General features: G+C 44.3%; 1 protein-coding gene across 3 annotated transcripts in view; it reads left to right on the top strand.

Annotated features, from left to right (window-relative positions):
- CEP162 (centrosomal protein 162) overlaps window positions 1-20,384 on the top strand; it is a 160,394-nt gene that overhangs the window by 60,920 nt on the left and 79,090 nt on the right. For 2 of the 3 annotated variants that reach the window (XM_088470595.1, XM_088470604.1), the window contains exons 7-10: window positions 2,314-2,423; window positions 4,976-5,006; window positions 7,271-7,384; window positions 8,996-9,187. In XM_088470595.1, the coding sequence (XP_088326721.1) occupies window positions 2,314-2,423; window positions 4,976-5,006; window positions 7,271-7,384; window positions 8,996-9,187 (447 nt within the window). The remainder of the gene's footprint in view (window positions 1-2,313; window positions 2,424-4,975; window positions 5,007-7,270; window positions 7,385-8,995; window positions 9,188-20,384) is intronic. The other variant, XM_088470612.1, reaches the window with a different exon arrangement.

Raw genomic sequence — 20,384 nt, 5'->3', positions numbered from 1 at the left:
CTAATGCCATCCGTCACTGGGCTGATGCCCTTGGAAATGGCCTCACTTCGGGTACACACAGGAATTAACTTTTGTCTCTTGTAGTGCATATCCATGAGGCGACTTCTTATCTTGGGGAAGCGGCTATAGACATATGTATACTGACTTTCAAGGTTTCTGCCTCTTCAGTGTCTGCTAGAAGAGCCCTCTGGCTTCGTTCCTGGCGGGCGGATTCCGACTCTAAGAAGCCCCTTGAAGCTCTCTTCTTTTCGAGGGATGTTCTCTTTGGTCCGGAACTGGATAAAATAGTGGCTACCGTGGCAGCATCTAAGACAGCCTTTCACCCTTCCGGGACAGCCCCTAGGTCATGATCTTCTAATTTTCGCTCCTTTCGTTTACAGGGTAAGACCAAAGGCTTTTCATTCTCCAGGTCTCATGGATCCTCTGCTAAACGTTCTAACCAGCAGGTAAGCAACCCTGGTATACCAGACACCCTGCTGTTAAGCCAGCCGACAAGCCTGTTGCATGACGGGGAGGGCCTCCACCTGGAGGACACCAGCATGGGAGGCCGGCTGGTTCTTCTTTTCCGAAATCTGGGTAAGAGAGGTGGTCTCCCAGTGTTACGCGTTGACCTTTCGGGAGCATCCTTCGACCTAATTTTTTTCCCCAGGTCTTCCTTTGGATCAGGAGAAATCAGCAGCCTTGAGGGAGTCCATTCGCTCTCTACTGGACTCCAGGGTCATTGTTCCTGTTCCCGCGTCTCAGCGGGGCAAGGGCTTCTATGCCAGTCTATTTCTGGTCCGGAAGCCGAACTGGTCTTTCCGACAGATTCTAAGCCTGAAATCTTGAGGATTCCCTGTTTTCAATTGGAATTGCTTCGCTCCATTATTCTAGCCATGGAGCCGGGGGACTTCATGGTCTCCTTAGACATCCAGGATGCATATCTGCATGTACCCATCTGACTTGGTCACCAGCGAATCCTCAGGTTTTCAGTTCAGGGGGATTATTTACAGTTTAGGGCTTTGCCATTTGGACTTTCCACGTCTCCTCGTGTCTTCACAAAGGTCATAGCGGTTCATCTTCGGAGCAGGGGAATCCGAATATTTTCCTATCTGGCCAACTTGCTTTTCCTGGCCCAGTCTCTGTAAGGCCTCTTAAGCTAGAATTTACCATCTGGTTTGGAGGAGTTACTTTGACTGGTTTTCAGCTAGAGATCTTAACCCCAGGTCATTCCAACTCTCTCGACGCGCTGCTTCTGCGGAGCAGCTGTGTAAAGCGGCCACTTGGTCCTCGGCCAATTCGTTTGAGAGTTCTATTCCTTTTGACACTTTCGCCTCTCCTGATGCTTTTGGGTGAAGAGTTAACAGCGCAGCCCAGGAACGTCCCGTCCCTTAGGGGATTAGCTTTGGGACGTCCCAGTGTAGAGCATATGTCCCCTATGGAGGAAGAAGAAAAGGAGATTATGTGCTTACCTGTAAAATCCTTTTCTTCGATTCCATATGGTCACATGGCTCCCACACTAACGCACCTGGCTTGCGGGACTTTGCTCTGCTTCCGGTTCTCCTGTTCACATTTCCTGTGTGTTTGAATCTGAGTGTGTGCCGGTCTTCCTTCTCCTCTTTCTTGCTCCTTGCTTTATGCTTGTTAACTTAACTGAGGTGTCTGTGGCTGGGGGCAGGGTATGGGGGGAGCCTGGGTTATGTTGGACAAGTTTAACTTTTGTGGTGCCCAGATACCAACCCACCAACCTATACCAAGCATAGAGCCGGTGTCCCCTATGGAATAGAAGAAAGGGATTTAACAGGTAAGCACAAATCTCCTTTTATAGCAAATTGCGTGTAGGCTTATAATAATTGTTCAGAAACTTTAAGATAACAGGCATCTAATTTATGCATAATGGTAGATACAGTTTTCCAAGAAGTATGCTTTGTGCTATGTTTTATTATTCTTATCACTGTATTCAAAATGGCAAGAAAGAAGCAAAGTATCAAGCTCTAGATGCAGTGCAAGGTCTTTCTACATGTTAATATAGCCATCCGTAGCCTAGTTTGGGGCAGTGTTTCTATTTTCAAAACAAAAATATTTTAGGGTTGGAAGATGCTGCAGTGCCCTTGTTACCTTCCTTCCCTCACTTTTTGAAAGTCTGTGTCCTCTCCATCTCTCTGAGTCCCCAATGTATTTTTATTAATGTGGTTGTTGAACGGGCATAGAGGAGCTGCTTCAAGTTATGTACGTATAGCCCCATAGTGAGGTAATGCACAACTGCTGCATGTCCCAGTAAGAAATGGATTATACAGCAAGTGTAATAAGTCAATCTTTCTCTCTCTTTGCCAGTAAATTACAGTGAGGACTTTGAGGATGATCCTGAAGCTAGCAGTCCAGTCATCAAAAAAGCAACTGCGCAAAATGAGGATCTAGCTGATAACCCAGAGTTAAAAAATCAGGTTGGAATTTTGTTTTATTTTGTTTTCTTATTGTTTGATCGATGTGCGCAATGGTAAACCAGCAATGCCTGTGTTGTGTACATCGGTGGGTATTTTTTGTAGAACAAGAAAATTCAACTGTCTCTAATACATATAAACCCTTATTCTTTGAATGTTATATCATAGCAATATTTGCAGATGTGTCCTTATACACTTAGCCTAATACGTCATACGGCATCACTCAGCCGCTATGAGAGGTGTAGCGTACCTTCTTTTTCTTTACATGTTTGCCTCCTATTCGCATTGCAGGTGCAGCACAAAGCTGCTCATATGGACCAGAGACGCTGGGCTGCAAATTTAAATGTACAAGATTTAGTTTTAAATGCATACAAAGTCGCAGATGAAGCACAACGGAACTTGGTGTGAGGAAAAGTCGTGACCACTGCATCATAGCAGTTCATATACAAATTGAGATTCATTTGCACACGGATGTACAAATGTCGCACATTAAATTGATCAGTGCAATTTAGCAATGTAGTTTTATTGGTTCCATTTGTTTTTGTTTTTTTTGTGTGTGAATAACATGCATATTTTAAAAGAAAAATAAGCTCTGCGTGGCCAGGTCGTCCGGAACCTGGCTTGATGAGAGGAGCTTTTTGGCTCCAATGAAGCCACAGTGTATGAGGACACATCTGTATTGTATAACCTTAGGGGGTCCTAAAGTGGGCATCTCCTGGAAGTTATTCTTTCAGCAGCTTCCAAAAGCAGAGGCGACTATTGGTGATTGCTGGAAGATTAACTTCCGGGAGCCGCCCACTGTGTATTTCTGATAGGTTGCATCGTTTGCGACTGTCAGTTAATGCACTGCCTGTGTGGTCGCAAACGAAGTGACCACGCTAGGCAAGTGGTTTCGGTTATGCTTTTTATATATACTATTATTAGTCATGTATATTTATGGTCTAAAATATATAAACTCTTACAGTGGATTTTCTAACTACTTAATATAAACCCTGTACTATGTTCAGTTATAGCAGATTCTCTTTCTATTATTTATGTAGTGGTGTACATAGGCAAACAAAATACAGGATTGCATGGGTATGTAGTGAATAATATAGACATATACAGAAAACATGGGCATAGATACATAAATAAAACCTGTAGAGGAACGTACTTATTTTCTAAAAGGACAATGGGGGGGGATACAAGTCGTGGGGTGCACCGCAGTAGGGTGCAAAATTTAGAGCGTTATGAGTAGTTGTGGTAGGCTTCAGTGAAAAGGTGAGGCTAGACAGAAGTCTTATTTGCAATCATAATTATACAATTGATATGACACACAATACATACTTGCACATTAAGAGCAATATAGGGCCTTCTTATATATTAATCAGACTTTTTCCTCCTTTTTTCACAACCTTTGTTTATATCGTTTTTTGTTTTTTTTTTGCTGTTTTTAATTATGATTCACAAATTGATTTTTATAACTCTATTAAGGCATACTATTAGAAAGGTTAGTAATGTTAGTGCAGCTTGAATAAAGAATCCTCTTTGTTTCTCCATATTTTACAACATTAGCCGGTAACAAGTGCCCAAAATATTGTTTTAAAGATCAAATTACAACATTTTTCCAACATATGCCTTCTTTTAAACATTATTTCATCGCCCTCTCTTCTGACGTCCCTCCAGTATAGCTGCCAGATAGAGATGATTTCTGTGATTCAGTGATGCCAGTGTCCATAATTCTGTACTAACACCGCTAACTGAGCCATATTCCAGTATAAAAGCATGACTGGGTTTGTTATAGTAGTGCAGCTATTCCTGCGGCCATCGTCATTTGTCCCTTTTAAAGGTTCCTCATAGTTGCGCACACAGGGGCTATTTCTGAGTTGGACATGTAAGCAAATGATGAGTTTCAGCATACAGAGTGTGTGCAGATCCAAAGTTATGCTTTTGTGCATATCTCCATCCTATCCTGAGTCAGACAGATCTTTACACGTCTGTTTCTGTGAAATGGGCGCTGCTTTGTGAGTACTGCGGTCACACGGAGCTGTTCTGTCTTTTAGGAGTGTCGTGGCTGTGTAACTATTTTTCCATGCTATTTTGAGTCGTGCATATGGGGTAGGGAAGCTTGTTTTAGTTGATTCTCTTGCACCTAGCATGGGGCTGGTGCAAATGCAGATACTAATGATAACTGTTGCAGCTATGGACGTTAAAACTGTGAGCAGTGCGGCTTCCGGCTTGAAGCCACAAGGAGTCTTTCATTAGCGCTACGGAAACTCACATTAGCATAAGGTAGTAAATCTAGCTACGTACTGTGGCATCACAGCCATTTTGCGTCCAACTCAAAATGAGCACCACAGTTCCACTGACGAAGAGTCTTTAATTCACGGCCTGTCTCTGATGGAGTGTTGTGGAGAAAGAGGAATTGATATATGAATCCAAGGCCAAAAATACAAAAACTGTCACTTTCGTGGGATAAAAACTATTTTCATAAATCAACAATTACGTTTTCCTGGATTAAAATGAACATTGTTGTTATAATTACCATTTTTTGTCTTCTCTTTAACACCCTTTAGAAAGAAGAGACACCTGGAATGCTTGCCAAAGGTGAGGATAGTTTTAAAGTTAAAATGGATGAAAACTATTTTTAAAATATTGGCGCACACACTGCTTACACTGACCATGTAGAGTTATGAAGGGGCCAAAAAAAATGATAAGGATTGGAAGCATTTAGTTATGGGACAGGACCTATTGCATAGATGGATGTGCAATTAGCAGTCATGGATTCCAGATTCATGGAAGTTCATGTGTACTGTATCTAACATTACAAGGAATTCCACAAGGTGTTACCTGATTTATTTAGGGCCAGATTAAATTACATGCGGGTTCTACCATGCGTACTTCCACGATAATAATCAGCACATTTTGCCTGTTAACATTTACCGACATATATTGGCACTAGTTGTGCAGTTCAATTCCTAATGTTGTGACCATCCTGTTTGGTGTCTCAAGATCTATGTGAAGTGCATGAAAGAGTGGGGAAACCATCCTGAAACTCGAAAAAGTGGCAAGTGAGGTTGTTAGTGGCCATGAGGAAAGTGCCAGAAGCTGGCAGTACCCAAAAGAGGCTGTTATAAGGTTTCACAGGCTTCAATATTACAGTTTTTATTCTTTAATGAAAAATTATAGCCAGCAAGTGCAGTTCTGCAAATAAATGTATTTACAGTATTTTGGGGTACATTTTAATCTCTCTTTTGTCTTGTAAGTGTTAAAGCTGCATTAATGTATGCAATTTTCTAATTGAATACCAAAAAGTGGTAAACAGTTGTGTAACCTAATTCGCGGCTAATTGAATCTGGGTCTGAATTAGAGATTTATGCAAAGCCGATATTTTCGCCGATCAAGCATTGTGTTTACTCTCGCACATAGGAACCACTTGCCAAATGAGTGATGGATAGTTAGCTTTGGGGGTGCTAACGGGGAAGGGTGTTTAAATAAACGTAGGCATGTCTGACCATTTAGACGCCATTCCATGGGCGTGCATAAAATAGACATTGAGATTTGCTTCACAGCATGAGAGCTCTCTGCATGTCAGGAGATCTGCAGTGTTTGTGGCTGTCAGACTTAACTTAACTTAAATGCTGGGTGACTGGCCGATGTGCATCGATGTTACTGATGTGTACTTTGTCAGACGGATATGAGAAGGCAGTAGTGGGTATCCCTGTGTTCTGCTAAGCTTTGGAAGGCGTTAGCATATTTTAGCAACTGCGATCCGGTAGCGATCACAGTTGCGAATGCATTAGCATACATCTCTGAATCGGGCCCTTTGTCCCTAGATCAGCGTAAAATCATGGTCCACTGCAGCAGGAAATTTAGTTCTAACACTACTCAATAGGAACACAATTAATTTTTGAATATAAATACCAGAAAATATTTCTGATGGTTATGTAACTCTCTCACAGTTGATGTCCTGCATTATTTCTAACTTATTTGCCCCATCTGTAAATAACGGGGATATGACAATGTTTTCTTTTTTTGTAGTTAAACTAAATATTACATAGTGCAAGTGTTCAGAGTTGCCTTCCTTCATTGCATAGAGAAGATGACTGTCTGTGCAGGCTAGAAATCTTTCTCAACCACCAATGTTCATCAGTGTTTTGATTTACTGAGCGGCGCTTTGCAAGAGGTTTTTACACAGACAGGATACACCATGAATTAAATGCGGGTTCTAAACTCAAATTAATGCATTTAATTAACGGTTTGAGTTTCTGAAAGGAAATCCTCTGTCGATCCCAGTCTGTTTTAAAACCTCTACTCAGTTGCAAAAACAAAAAGAAAAAATGCAGCAAACCCACCATGATTTAAAACCCTGCACAGAGCAATAGGATGTGTGCAGGCTTCTATTCTAGTTAAAACTATATATATATAATATATATATATATATATATATATATATATATATATATACAGTATAAACTTAAAAATAAAAAACGAAAAAACAATGTGGGATCACCTCCAAACTGATAACCAATTGTAGGCCTCTAAGACTAAGCAGTTTTGCTGTAGGTTTGAGCTTGGTAAATCTGCAGGATGCAATCTCTCTGATAAACTGATGCAAAACAGTCGAGATTTCAAACCTGCCATTTAGTAAATTTCTTCTTTATGCTAATGAGAAGCTGAATAGTGGCTTCACTGTGGAGAGAATAGCACTTAGGTAAATAGTTGTTTCAAATCACTGTAGCTGGAAGCTGTACAAAAACAATACTTCACATAGAAAGTTAAGTTGCATGTTTTGATCATTGTTATGTAAACGTAAAGTAAAACTTACAGAATGTTTCAGAATAATGTTTTTGACTCCAAATTCAATTTAGTTATGCTCCTTGATTCAGTGGATTCCACAGTTGACACGCAAAGGCTTTTGCAGCAAACAGGAGATGAATCTCAATCTTTAACACCACAAGGGACTAATGAGGCAACAGGCACAGGTAGGAGACGTTTCTGTGTAGTCTGACTGGTTTAATCCTCATCTTTTGTGTGGTTCCAATCTGTTACATTATTGTGATATTGACAAAATCTTGGCGCTACGCCTTGTGTTTGCTGCTGTGTGGTGTATTGTTAGTGTCACAAATATATTTCTTAGTAATGACCAATCAAACAATACAGTGACTATAGATTCTACAAAGATTATATCATCAAGCAGTAAAAACAGACTCTAAGGGGTATATTTACTGAAGTGCGCATTTCTAGAAGCGGAGATTTTGACCATTGCAATCAATCAGATTCTAGCCATTATCTTCTAGAACAGGGGTGAGGAACCTTTTTTCTGCCGAGGGCCATTTTGATACATATATAACATTATTCGAGGGTGCAGGCCATGCCCCCGCCGCGTGTCACACGGAGGCAGGGCCATAATCGCCGGTGATTACAGCAATGCCCGGATCATCCTCGGGATGCTCCTGGGAGCTATAAGGGCATCGGTGTGACCGTTTGAAGCGTCCTAAGGACGCTCCAGTTGGCATTGCTGCATAGCTAGCTGCAGGGTTCCAGATAAGGCTAGCAGAAAAAAACTCTGAGGGCCAGACCAAATTATTCCGCGGGCCTTATACGGCCCCCGGACCTGAGGTTCCACATCCCTGTTCTAAAAGGTGCCATATAAATGATTAGTAGAATCTGATTGGTTACTATGGGCAATATCTTCACTTCTAAAAACCTGCACTTTAGTAAATATACCCCTAAAAATAGATGGGAGCTAGATGGTGGATTAATGCACATTAGATATATCCAGCAATTTAATACTAAGACAGAAGAGATATCATAGAAAACTGAATCCAATGTGCAGATAATAGTTGTAAATACTAGTGTTATATTATCCAACTAATAGGTGAAATAGGCATCCTGCATGTAATTTGTAATTGGCAGAGAACAGACAAATTAACAGCACATACTAATTCAATCAATCTAACACAGAACAGATAATATTAAACTCTGGAACTAACAAGAAGCTTACAGTAGGGAAGATGGAGAGAACAAGACACTGGGGTGATAGGGAATTGGGGATATCGGAGGACAGGGGATCCGTAAAGAGACTTCAATGTGATTATTGTTTTTTTTTATTCCATAATGCAAGTAAGACAAGTCTGCGTAACACAAATCTGTATCAAGATGATGGTACAATACGAGAGTATAGCAGGTGCTCCACAAAGATCCCACAGACTAGTACAGCACTGCAGTGGCTGTCGGGTGGCTAGATAAAAGATTATAGTAAACCGTTGGTTTCAACAAACTAGTCTGGATGTTAATGAAGTGAATAAACTCAAGTGGCATACAGTAGCTGCTTTCTGTGTGTGCTCGGACAGTCACTCCTCCAAGGTGGGTTGTTGCTCCAATGTTACCTCAGTGAATGAGTAAAGGTGGTGATGGAGTCATGGAACAACACGTTTCAGTTGTACTTGCAGCATTTCTCATCATTGTGCCTCTCCTCAACTAAAGCAACAACTAGCTACCTCTGAATCGGACTTTCTGTCTGTTTTTGCAACGTTTTCAATATTACTTTAACCATTAAGCTACATGAGATGTTTTTTCCTACTTTTATTAAGGTATTTCAAACCAGTACACAAATAGTGACATGGAAGCTTTGCATCAAGCATATCAAATTCTAGACCAGTCAATGGAAAATACAGATGAACAGAACAATTATCTTAAGACTACAGACCATACAAGCACGTCCCTTGGGGATACTGCAAACTCTAAGGCAAAGAGTCTTAAAAATGTTCTCACTGGCGACTCAGGTAATGTTTTCTTATTTCAACATTCATTTGCAACAAGGTTAATTTTTTTGATATGATAATGGTTTATCTTAAAACTCCCATTTTTAGTTTAAAGGTTTAGGATCGTTTAGGGTGATCTTGACATCTGGCAGAATGTTTATTTGTAGCTTTGAGTTTTTAAGTTAGTAAATACCGGAATAGATCATACATTGTGAAGAATGGCTTAATTGTTATTTACATGAATCCTAAATTATGTTTCTTTTCATTTTGATTGTTTATACCTGGACCTTGCTTCATTATAAGAATCTTCATGCAAATCATGTAGATTTACTTGAGAACAATTTTGCCAAATTGCAGGTTTTCATCTGTTTTGATGGATGGTTTGTAGTCTGTAATTTTACTAAAGGGTAATACACATGAAAGCACATGTATCAGAACTGCCCGATCTGAAACCACAATTCCATTTTTACAGATGGGAAGAATATAGATCAGGTAATAGTAAACTGCTTCCTTTTAGTAAATGGAAAAAGGGTGTGGTTCTAACGAGGTTCTATCAAGCGTTTATACATGTATTTTGATCCCCTACCTTCCATTTTTTAAAAACTCAACCTGCTCAAGTCTGAAATAAGATCAATCCCCCGTACTTAGAGAGTACCGACCCAATACCGAGTAGCATTGAGCTCCTCCTGGTACCTCTGGCTAGAATATAGCATAGTTATATTGTCCAAATATAGTGCAGGCACTTTGGCAATACAAGTGCCAGCATACACTGGATACCAATTACTTTTCTTGCATGCAGCTGCTTATAGAACGTCATTCACCAGCATGCACTTGTAGTGTCACAAATGTGCCACTACGAAATAGCTATTCCCCTATCTGAATAATGTCCCCCTAATCAATATTTCATGTTCTCATTAGTAATCAATAAACAAATTAATGAAATGGGTGGAGCAATCATGAGAAACACTGAGCACAAAATTAATTTAGGTCTAGTCAGTCTGTCTAGTTAATAATTGGGCAGCCAATCAAGAATAGCCTCTTATTAGATTATGAATAAACAAACACCAATAGCCAGTCATTCACAGATAACGATCCTTTTACGTACCTACTGTAACTCCTTACTCGATGCTATAACTGAAAGACCTGGCATTATGGAAAAAAATAGCAGGATAAAAGGATACTGTAATATATCGCCATAGTGGATTACATAACAACAAAATTAAGTATCCTACGATCATTGGAGATATGTCCACCTACTGCATTGTACAGAATTAACCTTCTGCATTTACCTGTAATTGTCTATACCAGTGGTTCCCAAACTTTCTTGAATCCCAGCTCCCTATAGTAGTTTTTCGTGGCACCCCTAGGCCAAAAGTTTCTTATTGTGAAATTCAGAAATAATTATTAAATTAAGTAAATTATACTTATATGTCATCTTTAGGTTCAATATGTGATGATGGACAGGGCTGCAATTATGTTTGTCCACATATTTAATGAATGGTAGCCACCAGCACTGGATTTGCCTACCACATTGACCATAATAATTTGATTTGGTCCTTGGCCACCAACCTGTGGTAACCGTGCATGGCAGGAATGTGGCCTGGGATCGGTCGCTACTCACCACTGTGCCGGTGTCCTCAGGCGTCCAGACACCAGGCGTGGAGGTGGGCTGAGTATTCTCCCCAGGGACTGCTAGGGCTTTTATGCGTGCATCCTTGTTCCCGCTGTGGCGGACATGGTTGCAGCCATGTTAGTCTGAGTCATCTGACTAGTCTCTCCCAATGGCAGTCCTGCAGTCTGTCAGCTGATCTCACGATCCAATGACCATCTGCCTAGGGGTATTTAAGTCTGTCTCTTGCAGCAGGTAGTTGCCTGCACAACTTCATTCTCCAGTGATTACTACTGTGTCAGCTTCCTGGCTTCACCATTGTACACTGCATTTCCCAGGCTGTCTCCACTTCTTAGTGAGGATCACCTGTGAGCTTTCATTGGACTTCCAGAGCAGTACACACCATTGTATCCAGTATTTCCTGGGCTGTCTCCAGTCCTCTCTGTTGTTTATTCCTTTTACTCTTCATCCTTCAGTTGTTTATAGTGAGCTATTCAGTTCCCTGACTTTTTCCCTGTGTTGCTGTGGTGTCAGCATTCGTGCTAATTACTAATTAACTCTCAGCTGGACCTCTAGCATTCCTAGTACATGTCTGCATTCACAGCTTTCTGCTTCTCTATACAAATGAGGTGTATATTACTCCGTATCCTATTGTGTTTAGCTCCAGGCTCCACTGCAGATACCAGTGCTCCGGACAATTATCTCCATAAGCATCTAGTTACTAGTATTATTCTCTCCGTATACGATTGGTCCTCCGTATTTATTACCATCTCCTACGTTTGGATACTAGTGCCAGTGAAATTCTATCATTATCTCATGCGTCCGGATACCAGCTTATATTACCATTCCATGTGATCAGGATTCCAGTATTTATTTCAGTCTTCTGCGTGTGATGCCAGTACTAGTGAATTCTCTCATTCATTCCCATAGTGTTCTCAGCTCTCTTCACGGATCACATTACAATTACCAGCACGTCCACCCGTTTCTTCCTAGCCTGTATATACGTTCTTCCATTTGTCCCCATTACCATCAGACAACTGACCAAAGGATCGCGACTTGCCTATCGGGTGCAGCTAAAACCCATATCCCATTTGGAGGGGTCACTGGTGAACACCTCCCAATAGGTTAGTCTCTGCGCCTTTGACCAGGTCATGTAAACGTCTGGTGCTAGTCGATGAAGATGATGCTTATATTCAGGTTCTTCGCCTCCGATACCTTCCTCATCCTAAACCCTCACCTAACTCCACGGCTACGATTATCACTCCTAGTTTCGTGACACTGCAAGTGCTCCACGATATCCCAGTTTGGGAACAACTGGTCTATACGATTATTTTCAGGACCTTTTCATTCTGGTCACAAGAAATCATATGGTATACCTTAGTTCAGAATTGGTTTAAAGGGCATAGGACTGATTGAGAGGAATTACATTTCTCCTTCTTCCACTAGGGGACACTGAAGGCTTCATGACAGTGGGCTATAGATGTGTGCTAACCGGGAGCTGGCACTTAAAATTTAGAAAGTGTAACTAGCTCCTCCCCCTACATACTTCCCTACAAGCCAGTCTTAGTATTGTGCCCAAGGGAGCTGGTCATACTTTGGGCTTCTCTTCAGGGTATAGTTTAGTTTAATAGATAGGTTTTGAAGATGCTGAAACAAGCATTGAGGACACGACAAGGCAGCCAGCTGCCCTTGTCTGTCTGCGACGATGGAGCTGCCGGGTGGACTCTATCACAGCTGCTTGCGGCTCGCGCACGGGTCCTCGGCTTCAGAGACCACTGTCTCTGGGGTAGTACCAGGATGCGCTGCATGCGTCGCGGTCCCCCCATTAGCCTCACCGCCATTGGCAGTTACTGTGAGTATTATCCTGACTCCCCAATAAGAGGAGTTGCCAGGTACAAAAAAGGTGGTGTGTACTAGCAGCGGCAGTCCACGGGCGCCATATACAGTATTTACAATGGGCGCCAAAGTGGGGGACAAAGCATAACACTGAGGTCTGCTTCTTGCTCCCAGCTGCCCCGGCGCTTCCTTAGCACAGCCGACAGCCATTACAGTACTGCTGCTGTTGGGCTGCGCTGATCGTCTTGACAGCACTGAGACAGCATCCCCAGGATTCGTGACTGATTAGTGGGGTTAGGTTTTATAGGAGCACAGTGTTCTATTATTGCTGTGATTTATTCATAGCACTTTTAGCACTGCTAACAGCGCTGTTTGGGCAGGTGTGGCTCTCCTCCCTCTCTGCCCTTATCTGCTACTATATATCTCAATTCTCTAATCTTAAGGTGGGTGCACACCTGAGAGATAGATATATCTGCAGATCGAGTGATCTACAGATATATTTGCAGATGATTGTCATTCATACACACTGAACGGCCATCATAAGCTTGTGCCATCGGGTCCTGGCAGCCGGTCGGTGTGTCCCACCCCTCTCCTCCCGGCTGCCGCTTTGTGTGTACAGGTGGTCTGCAGTCCACCCGTACACACTTGCCGATGGGCAGAGATGTCTGCAGACATATCTGTCCATCGGCTGTGCAGCACAGCCAATGCAATATGTTAATGAATGGCGACGTTCATCGACATATCGCGGGTACACACTGGCCGACGGGCAGCATATACATTGGCCGATCAATTGATCGCCCAATATATCTGTCAGTGTCTACCCAACAGTACACTGTCCACTACATTACTGTATTGTTTGTATGTTAGTGTTATGTACCATGGCTGGAAGAGGATCTAAAGCTTCACAGAAAACTTTTTCTTGTACAAAGTGCGCAGAAAAGTTTACACAGGGACAATCATCTAGCTCCCTGTGTGACAATTGTGATTCAGAGCAGCAGGCTCAAGGATCACCCCAGACGCAGGAACTGCCGTCTTGGGCGGCGCAGTTCGCTTCTGTTGTGTCACACCTGTCTGCAGAACTGGAGGCCTCTCATAAGGATAGAGAGGTTTCCAGATCTCACAGTTCTACTCTCTCACCCCCTGAACCAGCCTGGGCTCATTCCCTAGGTAAGTCGGTGGAGGGGCTCACCAAAGCCATGACCGCGTCCCGCGGCCCTTCTGTGGGGACTTCACCACAGGTTCCCAAGAAGAGGCTGTTACCCTCAGTCCTACAGTCAGATGACTCTGAGGATGAGGTTATGCCCCCACTCGAGTAGGGCGAATTTCATGATTCTGGGGACGAACGGGTTCCAGAAGATCCGGAACCTTTATCCCAGGGGATAGACGCTCTGATTTTAGCAATACGTCAGGTATTAAACATGGAAGAAGAGTACCAGGGTTCTGCTCGGCTGTCTATCTTTAGTAAAAAACAAAGACAGACTGCCTCCTTTCTAGCATCTGAAGAGCCGGATTCTATCCTGTCCATTGCCTGCAAACACCTGGATAAAAAATTCCAGGTATCCCGTCGACTTTTGCCCTCCTACCCTTACCATATAGAAAGCAGGAAGCTATGTCAGTCTCCGCCCTCTGTAGATCCCTCAGTGTCTCGCCTGTCCAAAAAGACGGTTCTGCCAGTACCAGGGGCCGTTTCCTTAAAAGAGACTTCCGACAGGAAGTTGGAGAACACCCTAAAGTCCATTTACACAGTAGCGGACGTGATTCTTCGCCCTGCACTAGTGGGCTGCTGGGTCAAGAAGGCAATTGAAGACTGGGCTAAATAACTATCCAGGATTACGGACAGGAGTCCTAGTTGAGGATCTTATTCCTTTAGCAGAATAGATTAGGGAGTCTGCTGCTTATCTTGGCGAGGCTTCAAAAGAGGTATGTAATCGCGCTTCTAGGTCTTCCGCTCTAGCAATACCGGCCCACAGAGCTCTTTGTCTGCGACAGTGGCAGGCTGATGCAGAATCAAAGCGGGTGGTGGAAGCACTTCCATTCACTGGACCCGCACTGGACAAGTGGATCACCCAGGCTACGAGGGGTAAATCTATTTATCTCCCCTCAGCTGCTCCGGCTTCCCATAAGTCTTATTCAGGATCGTCCTTTCAGTCCTTTTGTGCCCCAGGAAGATTTAGAGGCCGTTCCAGAGGAGGACTTACCACTTTTCGTGGTTCCAGAGGTAGAGCCGCAGCAACCTCTACACACCAGGAAAATAAGCCCTCCACCAAACCCAGTTCAGGACGGGGTTCTCACCTGGGGGGACCCCAGGGTGGGAGCTCATCTTCGATATTTCAGGGCAGTGTGGGCACAATCTTATCCGGACGACTGGGTTCGGGACCTCATCACCCAGGGGTACAAACTTGATTTCCAGATCCAACTACCTCCTCGGTTTTTCACCACAAGTTTGCCAGTTTCCAACGACAGACGGGTCATGATACAAGAAGCAGTAGACGAACTTCTGAATGCTCAAGTGTTGGTACATGTCCCCACACATCAATTAAAACAAGGGTTCTACTCCAGCTTGTTCGTGGTTCCAAAGCCGGACGGATCGGTCAGACCTATTCTGAACCTGAAGGATCTCTGAGCCTGATTCAGACCCGCTCGCGAGCGCTGAGCACTCGCAAGCGGGTCGATGTTGGCCCAGTGCGCATGCGCACGACGGAGGCAGCTCCGTTGTGCGCATGCACGAGACCCGGATAGCAACGGGCAAGCCGTCGCTCCAGGTCTCGCTACAAAGGGGGCGTGCTGTCGATGGTGAGTGACAGCACGCCCCCTTTGGTGGGCGTGCCGGGGGCGTGGCTGCCCAGACGGAGGCGTTCCCATGGGAACGCCTATCGTCTGGGGCCGGGCCCACTGACATCACAAGTGATGTCAGTGGGAGTGCTCTCGGCTCTGATAGAGCCGTATGCATTCCAGGGCTTGTGGCAACGAGACCCGGTCTCGTCGCAAGCCCGATGGTCGCGATGGTCTTGACCATCGCGACCATCTTTCTGGCCACTCGCTATAGCTGTGGGTGGTCACCCACAGCTATTCGAGCGGCCAGGAGGCCGCTCTAAAAATTAAGAGGGACCGCCCTGATTCAGAGCGAGTGCTCTGTCAGAGCGTCCGGCTCTGAATCAGGGCCTCAATCCCTATCTGAGAGTATTCAAGTTAAAGATGGAGTCCCTTCAATCTGTCATTGCAGGGCTCAAGGGAAAACGAGTTTTTTGTGTTTTTGGACATAAGTGATGCATATCTACACATTACCATCTGGGCTCTTCACCAAGCGTTCCTATGATTCGATATTCGGGACTCACATTTTCAATTCCAGGCCTTACCCTTCGGCCTATCTTCGGCTTCCAGGGTATTCACCAAGGTAATGGCAGTGATGATGGCTCTCCTTTGGACTCAGGGAGTCACGATTGTCCCTTACCCGGACGATCTCCTCCTGAAAGCTCCTTCCAGGAACCAATTATTTCAAAACATACTGGTGACTCACAGGCTCCTCATTCGACACGGCACGGGTGGATCCTGAACTTTCCCAAGTCCCATCTGCAGCCAACACAGAGGCTTTAATTTCTGGGGATGATTCTGGACACTGTAAGTCTTCCTTCCTCAGAAAAAGGCAACTTCGATTCAGGAGATGGTGCAGCTGATCTTACAACATCGCCGACTATCGGTGCCTCTGTGCATAAGACTTCTCGGGGAGATGGTTGCGACCTTAGAAGCCATTCCATACGGCTGCTTCCACTCCAGGCCTTTTCAACTGGACCTCCTCTCCCAGTGGTCGGGATACCATCTATTCCTTCACCAACGAGTGAAGCTGGCCCCCAGAACTCTGATATCTCTTCTCTGGTGGCTGAATTCATCTCACCTGTTGGTGGCCTGAAGTGAGGAGTGTAGGATTGGATTCTCTGCACCACAGATGCGAGTCCGAGGGGGTGGGTGCAGTGACTCTGGAGAACCAGTTCTAGGGCTGTTGGACTCCACAGGAAGCGAGACTGCCCATAAACATCTTGGAATTACGGGCAGTGTGTTATGCTCTTCACCTAGCACATCACCTGTTTCGGGTCAAGCCATCAGAGATCAGTCCGACAACGCCACGGAGGTAGCATTCATCAACCAACAAGGCGGCACCAGAAGTCGGGCATCAATGAAGGAGGTAAGCTGCATTCTTCTCTGGGCGGAGGAATTCACCGTGGCAATATCTGCAATATTTATTCCAGGCTTGGACAATTGGGACCCCGACTTGTTCAAAGGTGGGGCCTTCCACATGTTGACCTCATGGCGTCCAGACACAATCATCAACTGCCTTTGTACTGCTCTCGGACAAGAGACCCGGAGGCCGTGGCAGTGGATGCACTCAACACCCTGGTTCTGATTTATTTATCTGTTTCCGCCAATTCCTCTTCTGACTCGCATCAAGAGGGAAAGGGCCAGGGTTCTGTTAGTGGCTCCATATTGGCCCCGCAGAGCTTGGTATTCCAAACTGCGTCTACTGCTGATAGACTATCTGTGGCCTCTACCGCTGCGAGAGGATCTCCTGCAGCAGGGTCCTTTTGCCTGTCCGGACTTAAGGCAGCTATGTTTGACGGCGTGGCTGTTGAAAAGGCAATCCTAAAGCGAAAGGGGATCCCATATACTGTAATCCCTACCATGCTTCGAGCCCGGAAGGAAGTTACTTCCAGACAGTACTATCGAATCTTGAAGGCTTGGAGTGAACGGCGGGGATTGCCCCCTACAACGTTCAAGGTGTCCAGGCTCCTCCTTTTCCTTCAGTCAGGATTCTCAGCGGACCTACGTCTTTGATCCCTGAAGGTTCAGGTTTCAGCACTGTCCATTTACTTCCAAAAGAAACTGGCCTTACTCCCGGATGTTCATACCTTTTTTGCAGGGGGTTATCTGTTTGCAACCTCCCTTTGTCCCTCCACAACTCCGTGGAATTTGGATCTTGTTCTCTTTCTTGAAGTGTTCGCTGTTTGAACCATTACAGACGGTTGAGTTTAAGTACCTCTCGTGGTAGGTGGTACTTCTCCTAGCCCTGGCTTCAGCCAGGCGAGTTTCGGAGCTCGAAGCTTTTTCCTGTTGTCCTCCGTACTTGATATTCCATGGGGATAGGGCTGAACTCCGTACGCAGATGGCATTCCTTCCTAATAAAGTGGTCTCTGCGTTCCACATAAACCAGCCTATTGTGGTGCCGGTTCTTCCAGAGGACTCGCCAGCTTCCAGCTCCCTGGACGTCGTTAGAGCCTGCATCTCTACAGAAAACAGGTTCCCAGTTTGTCTGGTATGATGACGATCGTCCTGGTTGGCCGGCTTCCAAGCAGACTATTGCATGCTGGATCCGTCTGACCATCAGGCAGGCCTATGTGGCCTCCTCCAAGGAACCTCCGGCTTCCATCACAGCGCATTCCACGCGCACGGTGGGTCCCTCGTGTGCGGCTGCCTGCGGGGTTTCCATGGCTCAACTTTTGTCGAGCGGCCATTTGGTTGGGCCGACATACCTTTGTCCGGTTTTATCGTTTTGATACATTCGCAGTCTCTGCCTCGCAATATGGCCGTGCTGTTTTGCAGGGTTCTTAGTGCTCTCCCGCCCAGGATGGGAGCTCTGGGATGCCCCCACTGTCATGAAGCCTCCAGTGTCCCCTAGTGGATAAAGGATAAAACAATTTTGGTACTTACCGATAAATCCGTTTCTCCAAATCCACAGGGTGACACTGGACGCCCTCGGCGCTGTTTCTTCCTGCCATGATTGGTTGTCATTCTACGTTATGACTGGTTTTTCTTTGTTCTACTGGGTTTTTTTTTTTAGAACCTTTTTTCACGTTACTACATTATGTCTTTCCAGCTCTTCTCGGGCACAGTTTCCTAAGACTGGCTTGTAGGGGGGTATAGAGGAGGAGGAGCTAGTCACACTTTTTAAATTTAAAGTGCCAGCTCCCGGTTAGCACACATCTATACCCCACTGTCATGAAGCCTCCAGTGTCCCCTGTGGAATTGGAGAAAGGGATTTATCGGTAAGTACCAAAATCCTGTTCTCTATATGTGTGCAACCACTGTATATTTGCTATAAGTCTAATATCTAAATTGTGCTCTGTTATTGATAAATTATGTATGCTCTGTCACTATTATCAGAAGTGTACAGATAGTTGCAATATTTTATTAAATGTGTGAGAATATTTTCCTAATAGTGTTTTTAAGCCTGACCTTTTGCATATGATGAATTTTGGCTTATAAGTTATTCAGATAAAACTAGCACTGTTCACTTTGTGCTAAAAAAATAAGCGGAGTCTGAGAAAAGATATATGTCCGCGCTCAGGGCCTGATTCAGAGATGGACACATTCACATCACTGCCGCGTCTTAGGACGTAGCAGCGATGTGAATATATGTTAATGCAGCATGGGGCGTCTGAGGAGAAAAGACGCCTCCTGACAGCATCACAATTCAGAGTGCTGTATCCTATCATCTGCAAGACCATAGGCCATCTGAGAAACCCTGAGGTTACTCAGATTAGCGTTGCAGCTCCCTGGCCTCGGCACTCCCAGAAACCGGGGACGACACGCCCCGGTTTTCTGGAACAGAGGCCAGCACCACCCCCACCCCGCCTGTCATTCAGCCTGCGGCACAAGGGGAATCGTGTGCAACAGATTCCCCTTGTGCCGCAGATTTAATGTGCAGAACGGGTCCTGTGCCTATGCAGACACACCACCATCGGTGATGTATGCAAACTACTGGGTTTGCATACATCTCGGAATGAGACCCTCAGTTTTACAATGTTATACATGGTACCAGCTGCGTATCAAAATTCATGCCATATGGATACAAAAGTGAAAGACAATTGTCAGCTCTGGTTACCACCACTGCATATCCCTGTATAGCTATCAAATAAGAGCAGAGAAATGTGTTCATATTTTGATCAAACATTGTAGTTTGCAACCCAGTGTCAAGGGATCATCTATCTCTGCAAGTCCCTACACTAGCATTTATGCTTGACAGACAGTTAAATTGCTGTCAGAATGTACTCCCCTAACAGATAGAGATTGTAAAATCTAGACAGGGGCTGGCTTTTGAGCCACACCCCAAAAAACCTTAACCTTGATTGACCAGAACCATGACAACACTACAGACAACATTTTTAAACCTGAAATAAATATGACTGCACTCAGTTTTACCCATGTTATACATAGTGCCAGCTGAGTGGTAATATTAATGCTATATATGAATAAAAACTGAAAAGAAATGTTGGTGCTTGTCACTACCACTGCAAATCTGTGTGTATCTAGCAAATAAAAGCATGAGGATCTTGTTCATATTTTGATCAAACTTTTAAGCTTACAGCCAACTTAAACGGACAACAATTGTTTTTCTGTGTACGGATCTGCTCCTGATTGGTTGTCCAGCTATTATATAGGTGGGCTCACTACAGCTGACCTGACACGTGATTGCACTATATTTGGTCAGTATTACCCTGGTACCAAAGGCCGTGGGCACCATGATTGGCCCAGTGCTACTCTCTATTACGCTGATAAGTCTAGGAATGCTGAGTAGGTGGGCTTTTATAGACTGTAAAGTGTGGAAGCAAACTGGATAGTTCACCCCACCTTACCCCCAACTCTAGAATGGCTTTTATCAAAATCATTCTTTTAAGAATAGTAAGTGATTAATTTTTTTTATACTTTTTCTGTTATGCTATGTTATAGTAAGTAGTATTTTCTAGTATTTCTTGTTAAAGTCCATCTGTCTTTGTACTTTAG

Source organism: Taudactylus pleione, unplaced genomic scaffold (assembly GCF_031769625.1).
Source record: "Taudactylus pleione unplaced genomic scaffold, aTauple2 ptg000015l, whole genome shotgun sequence".
Classification (NCBI taxonomy): Eukaryota; Metazoa; Chordata; class Amphibia; order Anura; family Myobatrachidae; genus Taudactylus; species Taudactylus pleione.
This window is presented reverse-complemented; position numbering and strand designations above follow the sequence as displayed.